This window comes from Pseudophryne corroboree, chromosome 2 (assembly GCF_028390025.1).
Source record: "Pseudophryne corroboree isolate aPseCor3 chromosome 2, aPseCor3.hap2, whole genome shotgun sequence".
NCBI lineage: Eukaryota > Metazoa > Chordata > Amphibia > Anura > Myobatrachidae > Pseudophryne > Pseudophryne corroboree.
In genome coordinates, this window is record NC_086445.1 from 282,581,043 (window position 1) to 282,600,403 (window position 19,361).

The following is a 19,361-nucleotide window of genomic DNA, read 5'->3' on the forward strand; positions in this document are numbered from 1 at the left end:
TCCCATGCAATACCAAATTTTTGTTCCAACCAGAAAGATTGTACAGATAATCTAATAGGATGTATCCATTTTAAGAAATAAAGAATAGAATGTAGAATGCTCTGCGATATTAACTCTAGCACAACTAAAAGTAAAATACCCCACTCTTCATTTTCCTCTGTTTGCCTATTTCCAAATTCGTAGCTTTGTTACTAGTAAATTGTCACGATTGCACCCCTCGGACTTCACCTTTCCTCTTGATGGCCTGGTACGACAGTCTCCAGGAGCCCCATATAACACTTCTTTGATCTATTCCCATACTAGGCGAAGGTTGGATCTGTCTAAGCTCACAACAGGGATGGCCAAATGGACAGACACCCTCCCTGACACTGATCTCCTGACAGTGATTCGGTGGTGTGGTGTGCTAAAAAAACAACTAGTTTCATCTTCTTATGCAGAGATGCATTTTAAAATACTACACAGAGCCTACTACACCCCTAGACTTAGGTTCCTCACTGGAGTATCTGACAACTCTTTATGTTTTAAATGTAATTCTCCCGAAGCCGATATTATTCATTGTCTCTGGGCATGCCCGTTAGTACAAACATTCTGGACAGCAGTCCAAACGTATATTAATGTGGAACTTCGCATTTCTTTTAATATTACTATGGTCTGGGCTTTCTGGAACTTTGTAAATACTCAGGATCCCCCGTATTCCAAAGGGACGAAATTACTGTTGGCTCGTGTGGCGGCTGCAGCAAAGAAAACCATCCTATCCCAATGGATACATTCGGAGCCGATACCCCTTTCCCTCATGTTACCGCGTTTAACATACCTATATCAAATGGATTGGGTTGATTGTGCCCTGGACGCAGAGTCGTGCTCGCAAAAATTTTTTGCCATTTGGTTACCTTACCTGCTCACGCTACCACCTACCACCAGGGAATATGTGCGCAAAGTAGTTAGATTGACAACATGGTATAATACAGAATCCCTCATTAAAGGCTCACCACCCTTTTAATTAAAAAAATAAATAAAAAAATGTAATAGACTGATGTTACATTCTCCTGCTTGAACTATATGGTTGATTGTCCTCATAACCTTGTTTATACTATTCAAAAGTGTTTGTTCAACTCTTTTATTGGCACTTTCTGTACCTTGCAGTGGTTGACTGTTTTCTCACAAGCAATGTGACATACGACTTGTATTTTATTTTATTACATGTTCCTTCTCAATAAACATATATTTAAAAAAAAAGAAATAAAGAATACAGGAGAGAGGCTGCAGGAAGTTTTGCTATAGGCTGATTTGACTGTATTCAAAACAAATTATTAAGTTCATGTTCTCATTTGACAGCAGCTCTGCTATCAAGCTGACTGGACCAGGGGTCAAGGCCCATACAGTCAATTTGCACTCTCCGCCTCAGGTTTTGATGTCATTTGAAGTGAATGATATAACATAATGTTACACTCATTCTAACAATTAGTATTTCACTATAAAGTACCCACCATTGCAGTGTTGCTGCAGTATTGAACTTTATTTGGACATGCAGTATTTGGGCTAAGTGTTCATTTTGCATATAAAACTTAAGGAGCATACACACTGGGCGTTTTTGGCCAGCGTGTATGCACAGCGATTATCGCTGGGCTGAAAACGCTTAGTGCATACACACTGAGCGCCCCCCCTGCCCAGCGATGTCGGCGGGGGTGAGCGGCTTTCCATAGCAGGATGCTATGGAAAGCCTCTCACCCCGCCGTTCATGAAGCAGGAGTGCGCATCAGCGCTCATTGTTTGGCCATACACACTGGGCGGTTTTGAGCTGAAAGCAGCTCAACACACCAAATGTGATCTGCTTTCAGCTCCAAATCGCCCAGTGTGTATGGGCATTTACACTTTATGCAAGTTGTCCAAATAGCTTTCCAGACTTACAGTATCTTTGCAGATCACATCACCTTAAGCTGCATACACATGGTGCAATATGAACTACCGATATAGACAATATAGTACATGTCGCACCGTGTGTATACAGCTGCGATGCCACTGCGCGATCCCGCAGGGTCGGTAGTACAGGGAAAAAAAAGACTCTGCAGGCAGCTCAAGTTGGACTAGAAAGTTGACAATCTAGTGCATATTGGTACATGTGTACAGTACTGACAGTAAAAGCCTGTAGTACCCCCCTGAAATAAAAGCCCAGTATTTAAATTAGCTATTTCTAGTATAGGCAAACTCGGCCATAGCCAAAATCGCACCGTGTGTAGGCCCCTTTAGGTCCATTTACTGAGGCCTGATAATGGCTATAAAATTGAATAGACAATCCAGTTGCTTGAACATTTCCCTGAGCACCATGTGTGTGGAACTATTGAAGCACAAGAGAGTTCAAAACATCTGTCATTTTTGATTATACATATGTCTAATAGTAATGTATAACATGCTTGTTTTGTCTCTAGAAAAACAGTCTGTTATGTACCCAAAGCATACTATTAATAAGTTCTATAGGTATCTTATTGCTAAGCAGAACAAATACACAATGTATCAACTGTTCAATTTAACTGGAAGTTATTTCCTGGAAAACCCAAAGAACATTCCACTTATTTTCTAGCCAGGGCACTGTTCTCCTGAAGTTTACTGGAGATATTTCATTTTATCTTGGCAAGCCATATGTTAGATCCCTCATTAATGCAAATATACAGATGGATATTGCAGAAAGGCAAAAGCCCATATGTTTTTTTTGAACAGTTTTGCAATAATAACTTAAAGCAAACATTCATTACTTATTTACTTTTGCTTACTAGTCTAACTTTTGGGGTTATATTTACTAAAAGTCGATTTGGTGTTTAAGGGTCAAAATCACACATTTATCAACGGATGTTTTTGGACATGGTTTAAAAAAACATTTTAAAAAATCATCTATTAGTAAATGTGGAATGTAGACCCTGAAATACAAAATTGATCAAACATCGTTCAAAACTTGACCCAGGTCGATTTTTAGTAAATGTACCCCTAAATCCCACATTTACTAACATGATTTTTTTTTTTTTTTTTTTTTTAAAGGATGTAAAAAATCATCTGTTAGTGAATGTGTGATTTAGACCCTAAAACACAAAATCAATAAAGAAAATCGACCCAACATCGACAAAAAAATAAATAAATAAAAATTTTAGTAAATATACCCATTGGACTTGTGTACACAACAGATGAATACAGATAGATCTATAATCTGCAAAGGTTTGGGGGTTGCCCAAAATAAAATCTAAAATAACCAAACAAGACCGTTAACAAAAATATTTTTTCTCTAACGTCCTAGTGGATGCTGGGAACTCCGTAAGGGCCATGGGGAATAGACGGGCTCCGCAGGAGACAGGGCACTTTAAGAAAGAATTAGGAATACTGGTGTGCACTGGCTCCTCCCTCTATGTCCCTCCTCCAGACCTCAGTTAGAATCTGTGCCCGGACGAGCTGGGTGCACTTTAGTGTGCTCTCCTGAGCTTGCTAATAAGAAAGTATTTTGTTAGGATTTTTTTATTTTCAGAGAGATCTGCTGGCAACAGGCTCTCTGCTACGTGGGACTGAGGGGAGAGAAGCAGACCTACTAACTGCGGATAGGTCATGCTTCTTAGGCTACTGGACACCATTAGCTCCAGAGGGATCGAACACAGGAACGCACCCTTGGTCGTCCGATCCCAGAGCCGCGCCGCCGTCCCCCTCGCAGAACTAGAAGCCGGCGTGTGAAGCAAGAAGACATCAAAAGCGGCGGCAGAAGACTCCAGTCTTCATATGAGGTAGCGCACAGCACTGCAGCTGTGCGCCATTGCTCCCACATTACACCCACACACTCCGGTCACTGTAGGGTGCAGGGCGCAGGGGCGCCCAGGGCAGCAATTAGAGACCTCTTGGCAAAGTGGGCATATATACAGTTGGGCACTGTATATATGCATGAGCCCCCGCCATTATTTTACACAAAATCGCGGGACAGAAGCCTGCCGCTGAGGGGGCGGGGCTTCTTCCTCAGCACTCACCAGCGCCATTTTCTCTCCACAGCTCCGCTGAGAGGAAGCTCCCCAGGCTCTCCCCTGCAGAAGCACGATAGAAGAGGGTGAAAAGAGAGGGGGGGCACATAAATTTGGCGTAAAAACAATATATACAGCAGCTACTGGGTTAACACTACGTTACTGTGTGATTCCTGGGTCATATAGCGCTGGGGTGTGTGCTGGCATACTCTCTCTCTCTGTCTCTCCAAAGGGCCTTGTGTGGGAACGGTCTTCAAATAAAGCATCCCCTGTGTGTGTGGTGTGTCGGTACGTGTGTGTCGACATGTCTGAGGTAAGGCTCCCTAAGGAGGAGATGGAGCTAATATGTGTGTGAGAGGGTGTCTCCGTCGACAACGCCGACACCTGTTTGGATATGTGTAAGTGCTAAGGTGAATTTATTGCACAAAAGATTAGAGAACAGACAGGAAATCTACCCATGTCTGTCCCTATGGCGCAGAGACCTTCAGAGTCTCACAATGCTCACTATCCAAATTAATAGACACTGATATCGACACGGAGTTTGACTCCAGTGTCGACTACGATAATGCAAAGTTACAGCCAAAATGGCAGAAAAGTATTCAATACATTATTAGTGTCTCCTTTAGGAAGCCTTCATCTTTGTGCATGCATGATGCAATATCTGCATATATGTGAATTGAAGCAGATTTGCAAACTGTGTGTATGAATAAGGAAAATACCCAAACACATAACAACCTTGAAGGCTCCCCATAAGTGTCATTTAAGCTATTGCAGTAGGAGCTATACCTGGGAATATATTATATATATATATATATATATATATATATATATATATATATATATATATATATATATATATATAGGAATGGAACCCTATTTGTGTAGGAGTGCCTATACCCGAGCACATGCTTACTAAGAGTCACCTTCACTGCTCAAAAGCCTTTGCATAATCTAGGAATATTGTACCATGCTTAATAACACACTGAATGTCATGGCAAATTTTTGGTAGGGTTGGTACAATGGAGTGGGTGAGGTAGAAACCCGATTGAAGTAGTCTGAAGAAATTAGTACGTTATGTAGAAGTCGTTGCATTGGGAATGAACACATTTGTTCCAAGGCTTGGATAAAATCAATAGAACATACTATATACAGGTGAAACTCAGAAAATTAGAATATCGTGCAAAAGTTTATTTATTTCAGTAATTCAACTTAAAAAAGGTAAAACTAATATATTATATAGACTCATTACATGCAAAGTAAGATATTTCAAGTCTTTATTTGTTATAATTTTGATGATTGTGGCTTACAGTTTAAGAAAACCCCAAATCCAAAATCTTAGAAAATTAGAATATTATGAAAAGGTTCAAAATTGTTGGCTCAAAGTGTCACACCCTAATAAGCTAATTAATCCAAACCACCTGCAAAGGGTTCCGGAGCCTTTAAATGGTCTCTTAGTCTGGTTCAGTACAATTCACAATCATTGGGAAGACTGCTGACCTGACAGTTGTGCAGAAAACCATCATTGACACCCTCCACAAAGGAGGGAAAGCCTCAAAAAGGAAATTGCAAAAGAAGTTGGATGTTCTCAAAGTGCTGTATCAAAGAACATCAATAGAAAGTTAAGTGGAAGGGAAAAGTGTGGGGAAAAAAGCACAAGCAGCGGGGATGATGGCAGCCTGGAGAGGATTGTCAAGAAAAGGCCATTCAAAAGTGTGGGGGAGCTTAACAAGGAGTGGACTGAGGCTGGAGTTAGTGCATCAAGAGCCACCACACAGACGGATCCTGGACATGGGCTTCAAAAGTCGTATTCCTCTTGTCGAGCCACTCGTGAACAAAACAACGTTAGAAGTGTCTTACCTTAGCTGAAGAAAAAAAGAACTGGTCTGTTGCTCAGTGATCCAAAGTCCTCTTTTCTGATTAAAGTGATTAAAGCAAATTTTGCAACTCATTTGGAAACCAAGGTCCCAGAGTATGGAGGAAGAATGGAGAGGCATACAATCTAAGATGTTTGAAGTCCAGTGTGAAGTTTCCACAGTCTGTGTTGATTTGGGAAGCCATGTCATCTGCTGGTGTTGGTCCACTGTGCTTTATTAAGTCAACGCAGTCATCTAACAGGACATTTTAGAGCATTTAATGCTTCCTTCAGCAGACAAGCTTTATGGAGATGCTGACTTTATTTTCCCTCAGGACTTGGCACCTGCCCACACTGCCAAAGGTACCAAAACCTGGTTCAGTGACCGTGGGATTACTGTGCTGGATTGGCCAACACAGTACTCGCCTGACCTGAACCCCATAGAAAATCTGTGGGGCATTGCCAAGAGAAAGATGAGAGACATGAGACCGAACAATGCAGAAGAGCTGGAGGCCGCTATTGAAGCATCCTGGTCTTCCATAACACCTCAGCAGTGCCATAGGCTGATAGAATCCATGCCACGCCGCATTGAGGCAGTAATTCATGCAAAAGGGGCCCAAACCAAGTACTGAGTACATATGCATGATTATACTTTTCAGATGGACGACATTTCTGTATTTAAAATCCTTTTTTATTGAGTTTATGTAATACCTGTATTCTAATTTTCAGAGATTTTGGATTTGTGGTTTTCTTAAGCTGTAAGCCACAATCATCAAAATGATATCAAATAAAGGCTTGAAATATCTCACTTTGCATGTAATGAGTCTATATAATATATTAGTTTCACCCTTTTAAATTGAATTACTGAAATAATAAATGAACTTTTGCACGATATTCGAATTTTCTGAGTTTCACCTGTACTAGGGCTGATTGAAAAGTAATGAGACTGCCTGTGTTATTCTGTCCCATTGGCAATGCTATGCTAGTTATTGTAAAGCTCACACATTGTTGTGTCTAAACCTGTGTTTGAACTGCCGTAGTCTTCTTTGCTTGGTCACAGCGAGTGGAAGATCTTCATACATCATGGCAGATGAGGAAGACCTGTCTGTGAGATTACATCACAGATCTGTGATTGAATTTGGTGTTAAACTTGAAAAAGCGGAAATGAACTTATGAAAGGTTGCGGCAAGCGTACGGTGGAGAAACAATTTCCCTTGCTACAGTATTTGATGCATTTCCAGTTCCTTTGTCACAATATGCTGAACCGTTTGAATGAGATGCCAAATTAAGCCAAAAGCTTGCGTAAAGTTAACCTTTTGTCATTTTGCAACACCTCCACACCTTTGGCAATGTTTCCATCTGTAACTGCGATGGATGGTCTCCTAGAACACGCTTAGTCAGTCACTTGCATATTACCCTCTTTAAAAAATGTTTCCACCACTGAAATACTGCAGCACGGCTAATTGTTTCTCCACCATACGTAACATTTCATTAGTTTCATTTCCACTTTTTCCAAGTTTAACACAAAATTCAATCACACATCTGACTAATCTCACAGACAAGTCTACTTCATCTGCCATGATGAAACACATGAAGAGCTTCCACTTGCTGTGACCAATGAAAGAAAACTACGGCAGTCCAACCGCAGGTTCAGACGCATCCATGTGTAAACTTCACAATAACCAGCATAGCGTTACCACGTCTACATATGGGTCAGAAAAACAGAAGCAGTCTCATTATTTTTCAATCGGGATATGGTCGTTAGGTCGACACAGCTTAGATCGACAGTCATTAGGTCGACCACTGAAGGTCGACATGCATTCGGTTGACCTGGTCAATAGGTTGATATGTACTAGATTGACAGGTCAAAAGGTCGACATGCGTTTTTCACATCTTTTTTTCTTATTTTTTTTATTTTTCCATACTTGATGATCCACGTGGATTACGATTGGAACGGTAACCTGAAGCGAGGCACGATGCACTAATTGGGGTTCCCAAGAAAACTACACCAAAACCAGTCCAAAAACTCATGTCGACTTTTTCACCTGTCGACCTAGTGCATGTCGACCTAAGGTGAGTCGACCCAATGACCCATACCCTTTCAGTCAGCCCTTGTATATGTAGCTTGGGATAGTGCTTTTGTCTCCTTTTTAAGGATCAGGATAATTAGCAGATTTCCATGCCTTGGAAGCAATAGGTTGAGTAATGACACTAAGGCACAGACACGGTTTGCAACACATCTTGCTCACACTTATAATCTCCTTTTCACATACTGTACTGTATTGAATGCAACATGTATATCTATACATATTCTAGAGGTGCAGTATGGGTGCCAGAAATCAGCACAATCAATGTATGGTTCGCATTCTGCATCTTAACTACTTTCATTCAGTGCTTTCAAGCATGGTATCACACTTTGGGAATTTACATTAGGTTGATTTAAAAAAAAAAATGCAGAATCATTCAGGTATCAAAATGATTCTATACCAAAGAATAATTTGTAAGATCATGAAGGAAGTTTTTGAATATTGCAATGGCAAAGGGCAGATTAGATGGGCCAAGAGGTTCATATCTGCTGTATAATTCTGTGTAAAGGACCTTTGCATTTCCTTTCAACTTTTGGTTGTACCTACATAATTCTCTATATCAGGGTCACTAAAATATCTGAAACATTACTCGAACCAAAGTTTCAACTAAAGCACATTGATTGTAGGACTGAAGATCACGCCTAATTGGATGGTAAATTATTTAAAGTTAATACTATAAATTGGGTAAAGAATTTTCAGTATTTAGGGGCCATTTCTTATTAATCACATTGCAATATGCAATTGTACCGGGGCAATGTATTAATAACAGAGAGACAGAGCTCATCCCTACAATGTGCTCAGTGTGGAAGCAGGACTACTGCACATATGCGGTCCCACAGAGGTCGTTTCCAGGGTAACTTACTCCCAGGGAGAGTTTGCGGTGTGTATCCCATAGGCTATAGTGGGACACTTTGCATTCCGGAAATTGGTAAATCTGACAGCATCCCATCCCCCATAGAAACCTATGGGGGATGCAGCTGCTGGTGGGAATGGAGGTATCTGGAGATATCTCCAATACCTGCTGTGGTCCCTTCTACATACATTCAGATGATACTAAATATTTGTGTCTGCATTTCATGGAAACAGCGGCAAATATTTAATAAATGGGCCCCTTACAGACCAGATAATTGAGAGGAAAGCTGGAGATAGACTAGAGGGTAGAGTTACTAAACTGCAGCTTATCAGAAGTCAAGATGCTGCCCATAGCAACCAGATTGCACTTCGCATTCATCTAGCACCCTCCTAGAAGGTAATAGCAATAATCTGGGTAACAATACTATTACACTATTATACCCCTTTTCCACTAGCGTAGCACGGGTCGCAGCCGTGTCGCCTGACACGGCTGCGACCCGTGCTACAGCCCCCTGCAGACAGCGCTCACCAACCCGGCAATTGCCGGGTTGGTGACGCGCTAGTGACGCGGCAGGGGCGGCGCTGGGAGATCACATGATCTCCCAGCTCCGCCCTCCCTATGCACTGTGAACGGGAGCCATGTCGCCTCGACACGGCTCCCGTTCACACTAGACAGCTAGCCGGGTTGAACACGTGTTCAACCCGGCTAGCTACCAGGGTAGGATTCCCGGATCACTTGATCCGGGAATTTGCCGGGGGACCCGTTTCCACTAGGGAAAAACACGGGTAAATGCGCGCCCCCGCGCATTTACCCGTGTTTAAAAATGCTAGTGGAAAAGGGGTATATGTCACAACTGAAAGACTTGTCCCCTGGAGCACAGGAATCACATTTCCTTACTAAAAGGTACAGGTGAGAGTGCTGGAACAGTTATCCTCCTCACCAGTGCATTCCTCTTATCTGTATATAGTTTCCCACATACATTATACTGTACATCATGTGCACAGTATTCCGCCACCTTTTTACTGCCTAGAACATAATTTATTATTATTTATTACCAGTTATTTATATAGCGCACACATATTCCGCAGCGCTTTACGGAGAATAATTGTCCATTTACATCACTCGCTGCCCCAGTGGAGCTTACAATCTATGTTCCCACCACATGTACACGTACACAAATTCACGCTAGGGTTAATTTTGTTGGGTGCCAATTAAACTGCCAGTATATTTTTGGTTTGTGGGAGGAAACCCACGCAATCACGGGAAGAATATACAAACTCCACACAGTTAGGGCCATGGTGGGAATTGAACCCATGACCTCAGTGCTGTGAAGCAGTAATGCTAACCATTACAACATCCATACTGAAAGACTGGGAGGTGGGGTGGTTGGTAAATTAGGAGGAAGAAGGAACTATCGCAATCCTAACTACAAAGGAAACTCATATTACATAAAATTCCACATTGTAACTCCATGAATCACAGATTTCTTTTATATCCTTTACCCAATTATGTCCTCATGAAGAAGAACATGGACAGATTTTTTTCTAAGATGATTTTTTTGTATAGAGGGTGACATTATGTAGAAGATCTGTCCATTTATTTCTAGGTATGCCATTTGCACAGTATTTCATATTTGTGGCACATGGGTTGAATGTTACATACAGTGCTGTCCATGTTGCTTAATACAATATTCCACAAAAGTTTGTACAAATATATGCTGATGCATTATACCCTATATAACATGTATGCTATAATTTTTATAGTAAATTAGGCTTAAGTAAAGACATCTTGGTAGGTAGCATGGATGTGGACAATACAATAGCACAGCTACCTGTCAATCAGGTTGATACAATTTTAAAATGTCCTTAAGGTAACATGCTACTCACATTTTAGGTTTGGGTTTCAAATTCCCTTAATTTGAAAATCTGTTGACTTAAATGAATTTGGCTTTGAGGTGTATTGGAGCAAGAGGAAAAATGTAGGGAAAATTTTAAAAAACAAAAACACTAACAATTTAAAACAATGTGAGATGTATCAAGCAGTGAAAAGGAGTGGTGAAGTTGCCCATAGCATCAGCTTCATTATCGAACGCTACCTTAAAGCTAATTGGTTGCTATGGGTAAAACAAAATATCATATTAACAGGTGCCTGTCCTAAAGTACATCACTCCAAATATGTTGTTTTGTTATTATCCCAAGAAGGGAACCCTAGATAAAGCTGGGTACACCCTACAGCGATGTCGGCACAATATGCTGTTTCGTCAGGAATTATTACCTACATCGCTAAGTGTGTATGGGGGATTGCGCGCTCCCGCGGATGCTAACGATGGACGCTTGGTTCTATATGCTACATGTAAAACCAAGCGTTGTCGCTAGCGTCCTGTATTATGCTAATGGAGGACGGAACATGTTTGTTCCGACCTTCATTAGCATCGCCCCAGTTTGTACACACAATCTAGGGCTGACAGGGATTCATTCAGACGTCGGAACGAATCCCCGTCGCTCTTGTGTGTACCCACCTTTAGATTTTCAAGTGGACAGAAATTTCAATCAATGTATACAAAATGTATCACTGGAGTCTATCAAGTCAGGGGTATGATGTGGCAAACATAACTAAGTAATTAAGCACTGATCAGCAAGCTTGCCATATTGTAAGCAGTGGTCTGTGCCGAGCCCCAAGAAGTGCACCCTGAAACAGTTTTATTCCTGTACAGCAACGTACCAGAATTAAGCCAAGTACACACTATATAATTATTGGTGTAGTATGTAGACATGACAGTTTTGGTCAAACGCCGATAAAGTTTCCAGAAATACTAGACTACGGTTATCAAATCTTTTAGACTTTCCAGAAGCAATTGTCCAAAAGGTCCCAATATTGTGCAGTGGTGTGCGCATTCTCGATAATCTGCCCATATCTCCTTGGATTTTTCATTGGTCCTTGTGTGCGGCCAAATGCAAATTTACCAGACAATCTTGTGGTTTAAAAAAAACGGAAAAAAAAAACCCACTATCGGGACCTTCCACTGGAAGAAAAATTGTGCTGTATGTCCGTTCCATCGAGAAACTGCTCTAGTGTTAAGCTAAAACAAAACAAAAAATAAATGTATAAAAGTTGTCAGAAATACATAATTGAACAATTTGTCATCCAGCTGTTTAGTGATTGAGGTTAGACCTGTTCGAAATGATTTATGTTGAACAATTCTACGATTAGGTGTATAAAAACGTAGAGTGAAAGGTTTGTTTTTATGTTGGAAAATGTATCAGCAATGTAACAGGTTTAAATTGCAACAAAACTGTGGATGTAATGAAAAAATACAATGTGTAGAGACAATAGAAACTTGGGGCCTAACTCAGATTGTTGGATTGTGCGTCGCTACTGCTTACTCTGAAGCAGCAATGCACTAGTATGGTGATGCAGTCGCAAGCATCTGATATAAGCAGATGCCTCTAGATTGCATTAGTGATCTGTGCTGCATCCTAAGACGCAGTTTCTGATCACCTGTAATACCATTGGGCGGTGGTGTGACCCAGTACAGGACCGAACATTGGTCATTTGCTCTATGCGGCTCAGATACTTCAGGATCTGAATTAGGCCCTTGATGCCAAACACAATGAGGGAACTGGAGTAAGGATCTTTCCATGTAGGACATTTTTCTTTATTTTTTTAGTTAACCGTAGTTAAGAATAGTTGTGTAAGATTTTGCTATTTCCCATGAATTGCTAAATAAAAATGGCGGGGAGAGATTTCCCCACAGCTTGCCATTTTAATTTTTTTCAGTTAGTGTAAATCTGACCCTCAGGTGTTAATGTGTGCACCCCAGCACTACCATAAAATAATGCCAATTTTTAATAGTTATTTCAATAATTGCGTATTAAATATGTTCATTTTAATAACTAAGCCCCATTATTATTGGACTCTGGTTGGGCAGCACCTCCTGATAGAATACACAGAATTGGCACGACAGGAAGGTATGCCTTTCATGTGTGGAACAACAAGATGATCTTATGAGGAAGCACATTGTGTGATGCTCAGCTAATAAAAGCACTAGTGTCTGAGCTCACATGAAGCATTGTAAAGAGAGGTTTCACTCGCATCAGAATTACGGGATCATTTCACAATTTAGGAACATTGAAGCTTAGAGATAATTAAGTTACTGAACAAGTCAGGACTATGCATTGCAGTTACATTATGTTTAAGACTGTGAAATTGAACAGATCCACTAAAACAAGTTTATTCATGTTAAACTACAATACAAACTAAACTGCACAGAAAGTGTGAATGCCATCTCTATTTAGCTGCCTGGTGACTGGAGTTGCGGCTGCCTTAGGCATCATGAAATTTCCAACTGTTCCAAATTTTCAGCAAACATGCATGTCCTAGGGAGGTATGTAATGAACACTGTAGCTAATCGGATTGGTCGTGGCAAATGACCAGTCAGCTGTTGCATAGATTACATCACCCCATCCAGTTTGGGCACCACTCTCCTCCTGGTAAAGATGGCTGTAACCACAAGATACACACAAGAGCGTGTTGTAACATGAAAGAGTGGACAACCCATCAAAACAAAGTAGTAGAAGTGTGCAAGTTTTACTTTTTCCATAACCAAGCCTTCTAATAGAATAAACCCAGTTACTTATAGAAGCAATTTCAAAGTTTTATTCCATAATTCTTGTACAGAAAATGCAACAAAATCAATAGTTATACTTATGAATACAGGTTTTAGTGCAGATTAGTTTTTATACTTTTCAGAAAAAGAAATTATTATTATTATTAAATAGGCTCAGTAAAATAGTATTTTATTATTCTTATTAACCTATTTTACTGTTATTTTCTGTTTTAGTAATTAATATGCATAACTTATCAGACTGTTAACATAGTCAAAACATTTTGGGCCTAATTCTGAGGTGGGAGTAAAGCAAAAAAATAAAAATGAAAAAGCAACTCTGTACCTGGACAACCCATGTTGCAATGTGAAGGGTGCAAATCAGGGTTGGCTGGTTTAAACAAAATAGTTTAAAAAAAAAAAAAGATTATTATTATTTTTTTTTATTACGCTGTGACTTCTTAAATGAAGTCAATTATAAAAGGAACCCCCTGGTATTATTCCACATTCTTCTTGCATGTGGTCTTCAAGCATCTACAGCTACTATAGAAAGATTTTTTCTTTTGGTTTAGTTCATTTGGGGCAGACTGGGAACTGAAAAGGCCTCTAATACCCCTTTCAGACATAGGACCCGGGAATTTCCCTGCTTCAGACCCGGGATTTTCACCTCTGAAAAATCCCGGGTTTTTGCTGGAACCCCCTTCACACTAATTCCCAGGTCGACCCCTTTCAGACATAAGCCTGGTCTGCCCTGGCAGCCAGGTAAGACCAGGCTACTCTCATGTCACATGTCTTACACACACACGTCACACTCGTATATTTACACACATGTCTTACACATACACGTCACACTCAAACACACACATACATACATGCAATATACACACACACACACACATGCCAAATTCATATACATACACACACACTCTCACTCCAACAGGCCGCCTCTCTGTTTTTTGGCTGCGCCGGCTGCTTCAACTAATCACAGCAGCATGGACTACAGCAGCCGGCGCACGACCCCTCTTCACTCCGTCCTCCTCCAGCCAGCCCCGCCAATCAGATGCGACCTGGGAGCAAATTCCCGGGTCGCACCTTTCAGACCTAAGCCGGGTTGTCTTCCCGGGACTCAATTGCAGGGTTGGCGACCCAGATCACGTTCCCGGGTCGGTGCCTTTCAGACATACCAAATTCCCTGGTTCATGTGCAAAATCCCGGGAATTTGGAGCATGTCTGAAAGGGGGGGGAGAGAGAGAGAGAGAGAGAGAGAGGAGAGAGAGAGAGAGAGAGAGAGAGAGAGAGAGAGAGAGAGAGAGAGAGAGAGAGAGAGAGAGAGAGAGAGAGAGAGAGAGAGAGAGAGAGAGAGAGAGAGAGAGTGTGTGTGTGTGTGTGTGTGTGTGTGTGTGTGTTAATGTGAAACAAACATTACTATTCAGATTTAATGATAAGTAATAAGTAGGACTAATGCTTAACATTAACTTATTATTATCATCATCATCATCATCAATTTCAGTGTTTGGGGCACGAGCTGGTATGTGCCAAAAGCCCAGTGTGCCACACTGGATAATTGCTCAGTTCATGCCCTGACAGGTTCAGACTGTTCTGAGGGCAACTTCTGGTTATGGACAAGTTCCTACTAAAATATTTATGTATGTATTATAGAGCAGCAATTCTGTTGCGCTTTACAATTGGAAACAATAGTTGTAATGCCAAACTTTGTAATAACAGACAGCCATAGCGGTAGGAAGCTCCTGCTCGCAATCTTACAATCTATACTGAAACAGGCATTGATACACAAATGATAGGTGTTCTCTATTGCATAATTGTCCACCAGATTGCAAAGGTTCTTGGTGAGCTGTATGATATGGTCATACAGCAATGTTGGCCAGTGATCAGGAGGATGTGAAGGTAAAGAGAGAGAAAATATGTGAGGATGTGTGGACTGTACAGTGGGGATGAAATTGGATAGGAAATTTATAAAGGTTATGTGGGCGGTTCCGAAATTTGATAAGCTTGCAAGAAGAGGTGAGTTTTCAGGGAATGCTTGAAGGTTTGGAGACTAGAGGAGGAGAGTTTTATTGTGCACGGGAGGGCATTCCGAAGAGTGGGTGCGAATAATGAGTGGGGATAAGAGAAGCAGATCTTGTGAAGAGCGGAGAGGTCGGGTTGGGAGATATTTTGAGATAAGCAAAGAGATCTACATTGGTGTAGTTTGGTTAATGACCTTGTGTGCAAGTAAAAGTATTCTATATCGAATACAGGAAACCAATGCAGGTGGATGAACGTCTAGCGAAGAAAAGTAGCATCACAGCTGCATTCACAATGGATTGTAGTGGTGAGAGTCTCTTTTTGGTAAGACCAGTAAGAAGACTATTGCAATAATCAATGTGGGTGATAATGAGAGCATGGATTAGAGTTTTTGCAGTGTCTTGGGTATAATATGGTCGTATTTTGGATATTATTATTTTTTTTAAATGCATGTAACATGATTTAAAGACAGATTGAATGTAGGGAACAAAGGACAGGTCAGAGTCAAGAAGGACACCTAGGCAGCTAGCTTGAGGGGTAGGACTGATTGTCAAGTTCTCAATAGTGATAGAGATATCAGGTTGGTAACTACAATTGGTCGGTGGAAATATAATCAATTCTGTTTTGGAAATATTAAGTTTGAGGTGGCGAGAGGACATCCAAGATGAAACGGCAGAAAGGCCGTACATCAGCAAATATACTACTGCTTACACAACATTACATTTATTAGTAAATACTACAATGTTACAGCAATTAGGGAAAACAGTAACATAAAAATTAATGACTGTACAATATAAGCCATTTTCATGGACATAAAAGGTCTTGCAAGTAATCATATCTTAAATATTGTCTGAGGCTGCACTAAAATATATTTCTCAAGTATTTTTCCCCACTTATGCCAAATCTAGAAGTGGAGAAAATAAAGCACAAATTAATGTTGTAGTTTGTGTTTGTTGGTTTGTTTTTAAGCTCAGTTAAATGCAGTGGTTCCCAAACTTTTTTGAATCACGGCGCCCTAGAGTATCAGAATTTTTATCACGGCAGCCCTAGTCCAAAAGTTTCTAATTGGGAAATTTATAAAAAATATGAAATTAAGTAAATTATGTTTATATGTCATACTTAGGTTCAGTTATGTGGTGAGGGACAAGATTTGCTTCTGTTTGTACACACATTTTATGACTGGCAGCCACAAGTACTAGTTTTTCCTATTACATGGATAATAAATATTTTGAATTGGTCCTGGACCACCAACCCGCGGCACCCCTGCAAGTGTCCCGCGGCACCCCAGGGTGCCACGGCACACAGTTTGGGAACCACTGGTTAAATGTATGGAGAGGCATTTTGGCTCTGTATATTCAATGTTAAATATCTTAAAAAAAAGAGGGGATCTGGAAGTAGCCTGCATCTAATAAACTGACCTGAAAACCAAAAATGATCAATGGTAAAAACAAAGAAAGTCTGTTAATTTATGCAATCCCTCTCCAGCCAATCATTTATACTACAAGATGTATTGTTTGGGTGACATATAATAAAAGAAAAATTAGAGTGCTTGCTTTTCTGAATGGGTTTCATCTCCAAATGCATTTTACGTTTGAAGAATAAGATCATGCTACATACTAAGATCGCATGGGGATCACAAGTGTCCAGACCCTCTTGTGATTTCACCGACATAGTCAGAGATGCAAAATTGAAGATTAACTATACCCAACACATAAACGGTTTAGTCTCTAAACATACCTACAGCACGTCCTACAGTTAGTGATATGTGCTTCCCAATTTGAAATACAAAGAGTCCTGTTCTAGTTCTGAAAACCAAGGATAACTGCTTTCATCACCAGCACATAACAAGTCTATGAAAGATCCCGAGTAGCGAAGAGAGCAAATACGGATACATATCACATATGGACTGAAACTAGAGGTTTAAATGAACCTTTTATGTGCTAGAGTACTTAAAGCTAGACAGTCATTAGCCTTTTGTAGATCGTCAGCAAATACCTGACATTATCAGAAACATGGAAATATGTATTTTGTTGTACATGTGGAACAGTTTGCTGCAGTAGACATTGGAACAGGCTAACTGCAAACTATTATAGGCCTATATGCCATCTCTGAGAAATATACAATTTGTTCAGTGATGAATAGCTGAAATGACTGAAGTACACTGTAAACTGAAGAAAAAATAAAAAGCAACTCTACTCTGTTGGGGCATATGCATCTTTGATAGGGTGTAGCATTTTTGGAGTGAAGGGGTGCTCACACACCCTACTCTGGAGTGTATTAGAATCAGCATGTGGTTACAGAATGTTTATCACCTCCTCCAGGCATGGATATCCTTTACAATGTTAGGCGGAGCTAGATTACATGGAATGAAGCAGGTTTGTCACAAATGTACTTAGGTTACATATAATTCAGTCTGGATCAGGAATACAGATGAACACATCAGCAATATGTGACTGTGGATGTGATGTTTAATAGCATTTGCATTTGTCGTGTTGTATGCTTTGCAAGTGGGATCACAGAGCATATGACTTGCATCCAGCCCTGGTGATCCACGAGATTACAGGGAATTTTAGTCTTCTCATTTAACAAGTCAATTGATTAGAGACGGCTGTCACAAGCTATATTTTCAGAGAGCGAATAATGAATACAGTATGTATCAATCTCTATTTACTGTGTGTGTTCAATACACTGTCTGATCATTGTGATACATTGCAATGTAAATAAGGAGGGGGGGGGGGGGTTACTTTGGGCACTTTACATTCTTTCACTACCCTCCACCGCTCAACAGAGGGAACAGTAATTAGGGGCTCACATTCATGAGACATGACTCTCCATACTGATAAGTATAAAGATCATCAAATGACATTAGTATGCCAGTGTCTTTGTACTGTCAATGCAAATTAAACGGATTCCAGTCAACTAGATTACAAAAAAATACCACCCTCCCAGGATGCATTAATGAAACATTGTAAACCGATTATACCAGCAAAAAGTAATTATAGGCTCAGTTGCCAACTTCACTACAGAGCCTGCCTGGCTAAGCTACAAACAGCTGGCACACTTGTATCACGGCATGCACAGAATGGAAACATATATGTGAGAAGAATACCCGGCCATGCACACAGAGCACCAGCACACAGCGGGCACAGACAGGACGCGATTTATCTGCTAGTTATCACACATTGCTCTGACTCCCAGGGGAAGCGCTCTATGCAGAGGAAACTAGGTCATCTCAGCTCCAAGTAACGATCTTACCCACAGCCCGCCTGGCAGTGCCACCACAGTACAGTTACTAGGCTAGCCTGGCTGTACCTAGCGGGTACCGGTATTATAATGCTTCCTACAAGCAGCGACCCATGCACCTTCCACACTGACCCTCACACACAGCCGGGTGACCCAGCCAGCCCCACCAGGGAAGAATACCCACCATCTCCTCCCACACTGGGCTCCGACTGCTGTAGGAAGGATATGCATGCTGCTCCATCATCCTTCCAGGAAGTCGCCGAAGGGATCAGGAAGAAACAAGTGTCAGGGTCCCGGCAACACACAGGGGAATGTGAGTGTAAAGTGACTGCGGCTGTCCCTGGTGATGGGGCGTCCTCTCCCGAGTACAGCGTAGGCACTGGGGCAGCCGGGCTCTGTGCTCACCGCCCCTCCAGTCAGGCTGAGGGTGAAACTCCTTCCTTCACATCGTCTTCCCTTCTTCACACCCGCGCTTCTCCTCCTCCCTCCCTGCAAGTCCCCACGCCCCTCTCCCCTGCTCCTCCACTCACTGGCTCTCCTTTCCTGCCGGTCTCCCACCTCTATGCAACAACTTCACTTGTCCTGACATCCCTCCTGTCCTGTGCCCTCTCTTTAACATCATTGCAGGAAAGGGCAGGGAGCAGGAAACCCAAATATCTCCTGAACGATCTAATTATAACCAAGGATGCAACTATCTATCATCCAGAAAATA

The 19,361-nt window shown here is 41.2% G+C and overlaps 1 protein-coding gene across 1 annotated transcript in view; it reads right to left on the bottom strand.

The window, feature by feature from the left end:
- Positions 1-19,124, bottom strand: part of DGKH (diacylglycerol kinase eta) — a 642,901-nt gene extending 623,777 nt beyond the window's left edge. The window contains exon 1 of the mRNA XM_063952870.1: positions 18,834-19,124. Coding sequence (XP_063808940.1) covers positions 18,834-18,893 — 60 coding nt within the window. The 5' untranslated portion in view covers positions 18,894-19,124. The remainder of the gene's footprint in view (positions 1-18,833) is intronic.
- Positions 19,125-19,361: the final 237 nt, after the last annotated feature.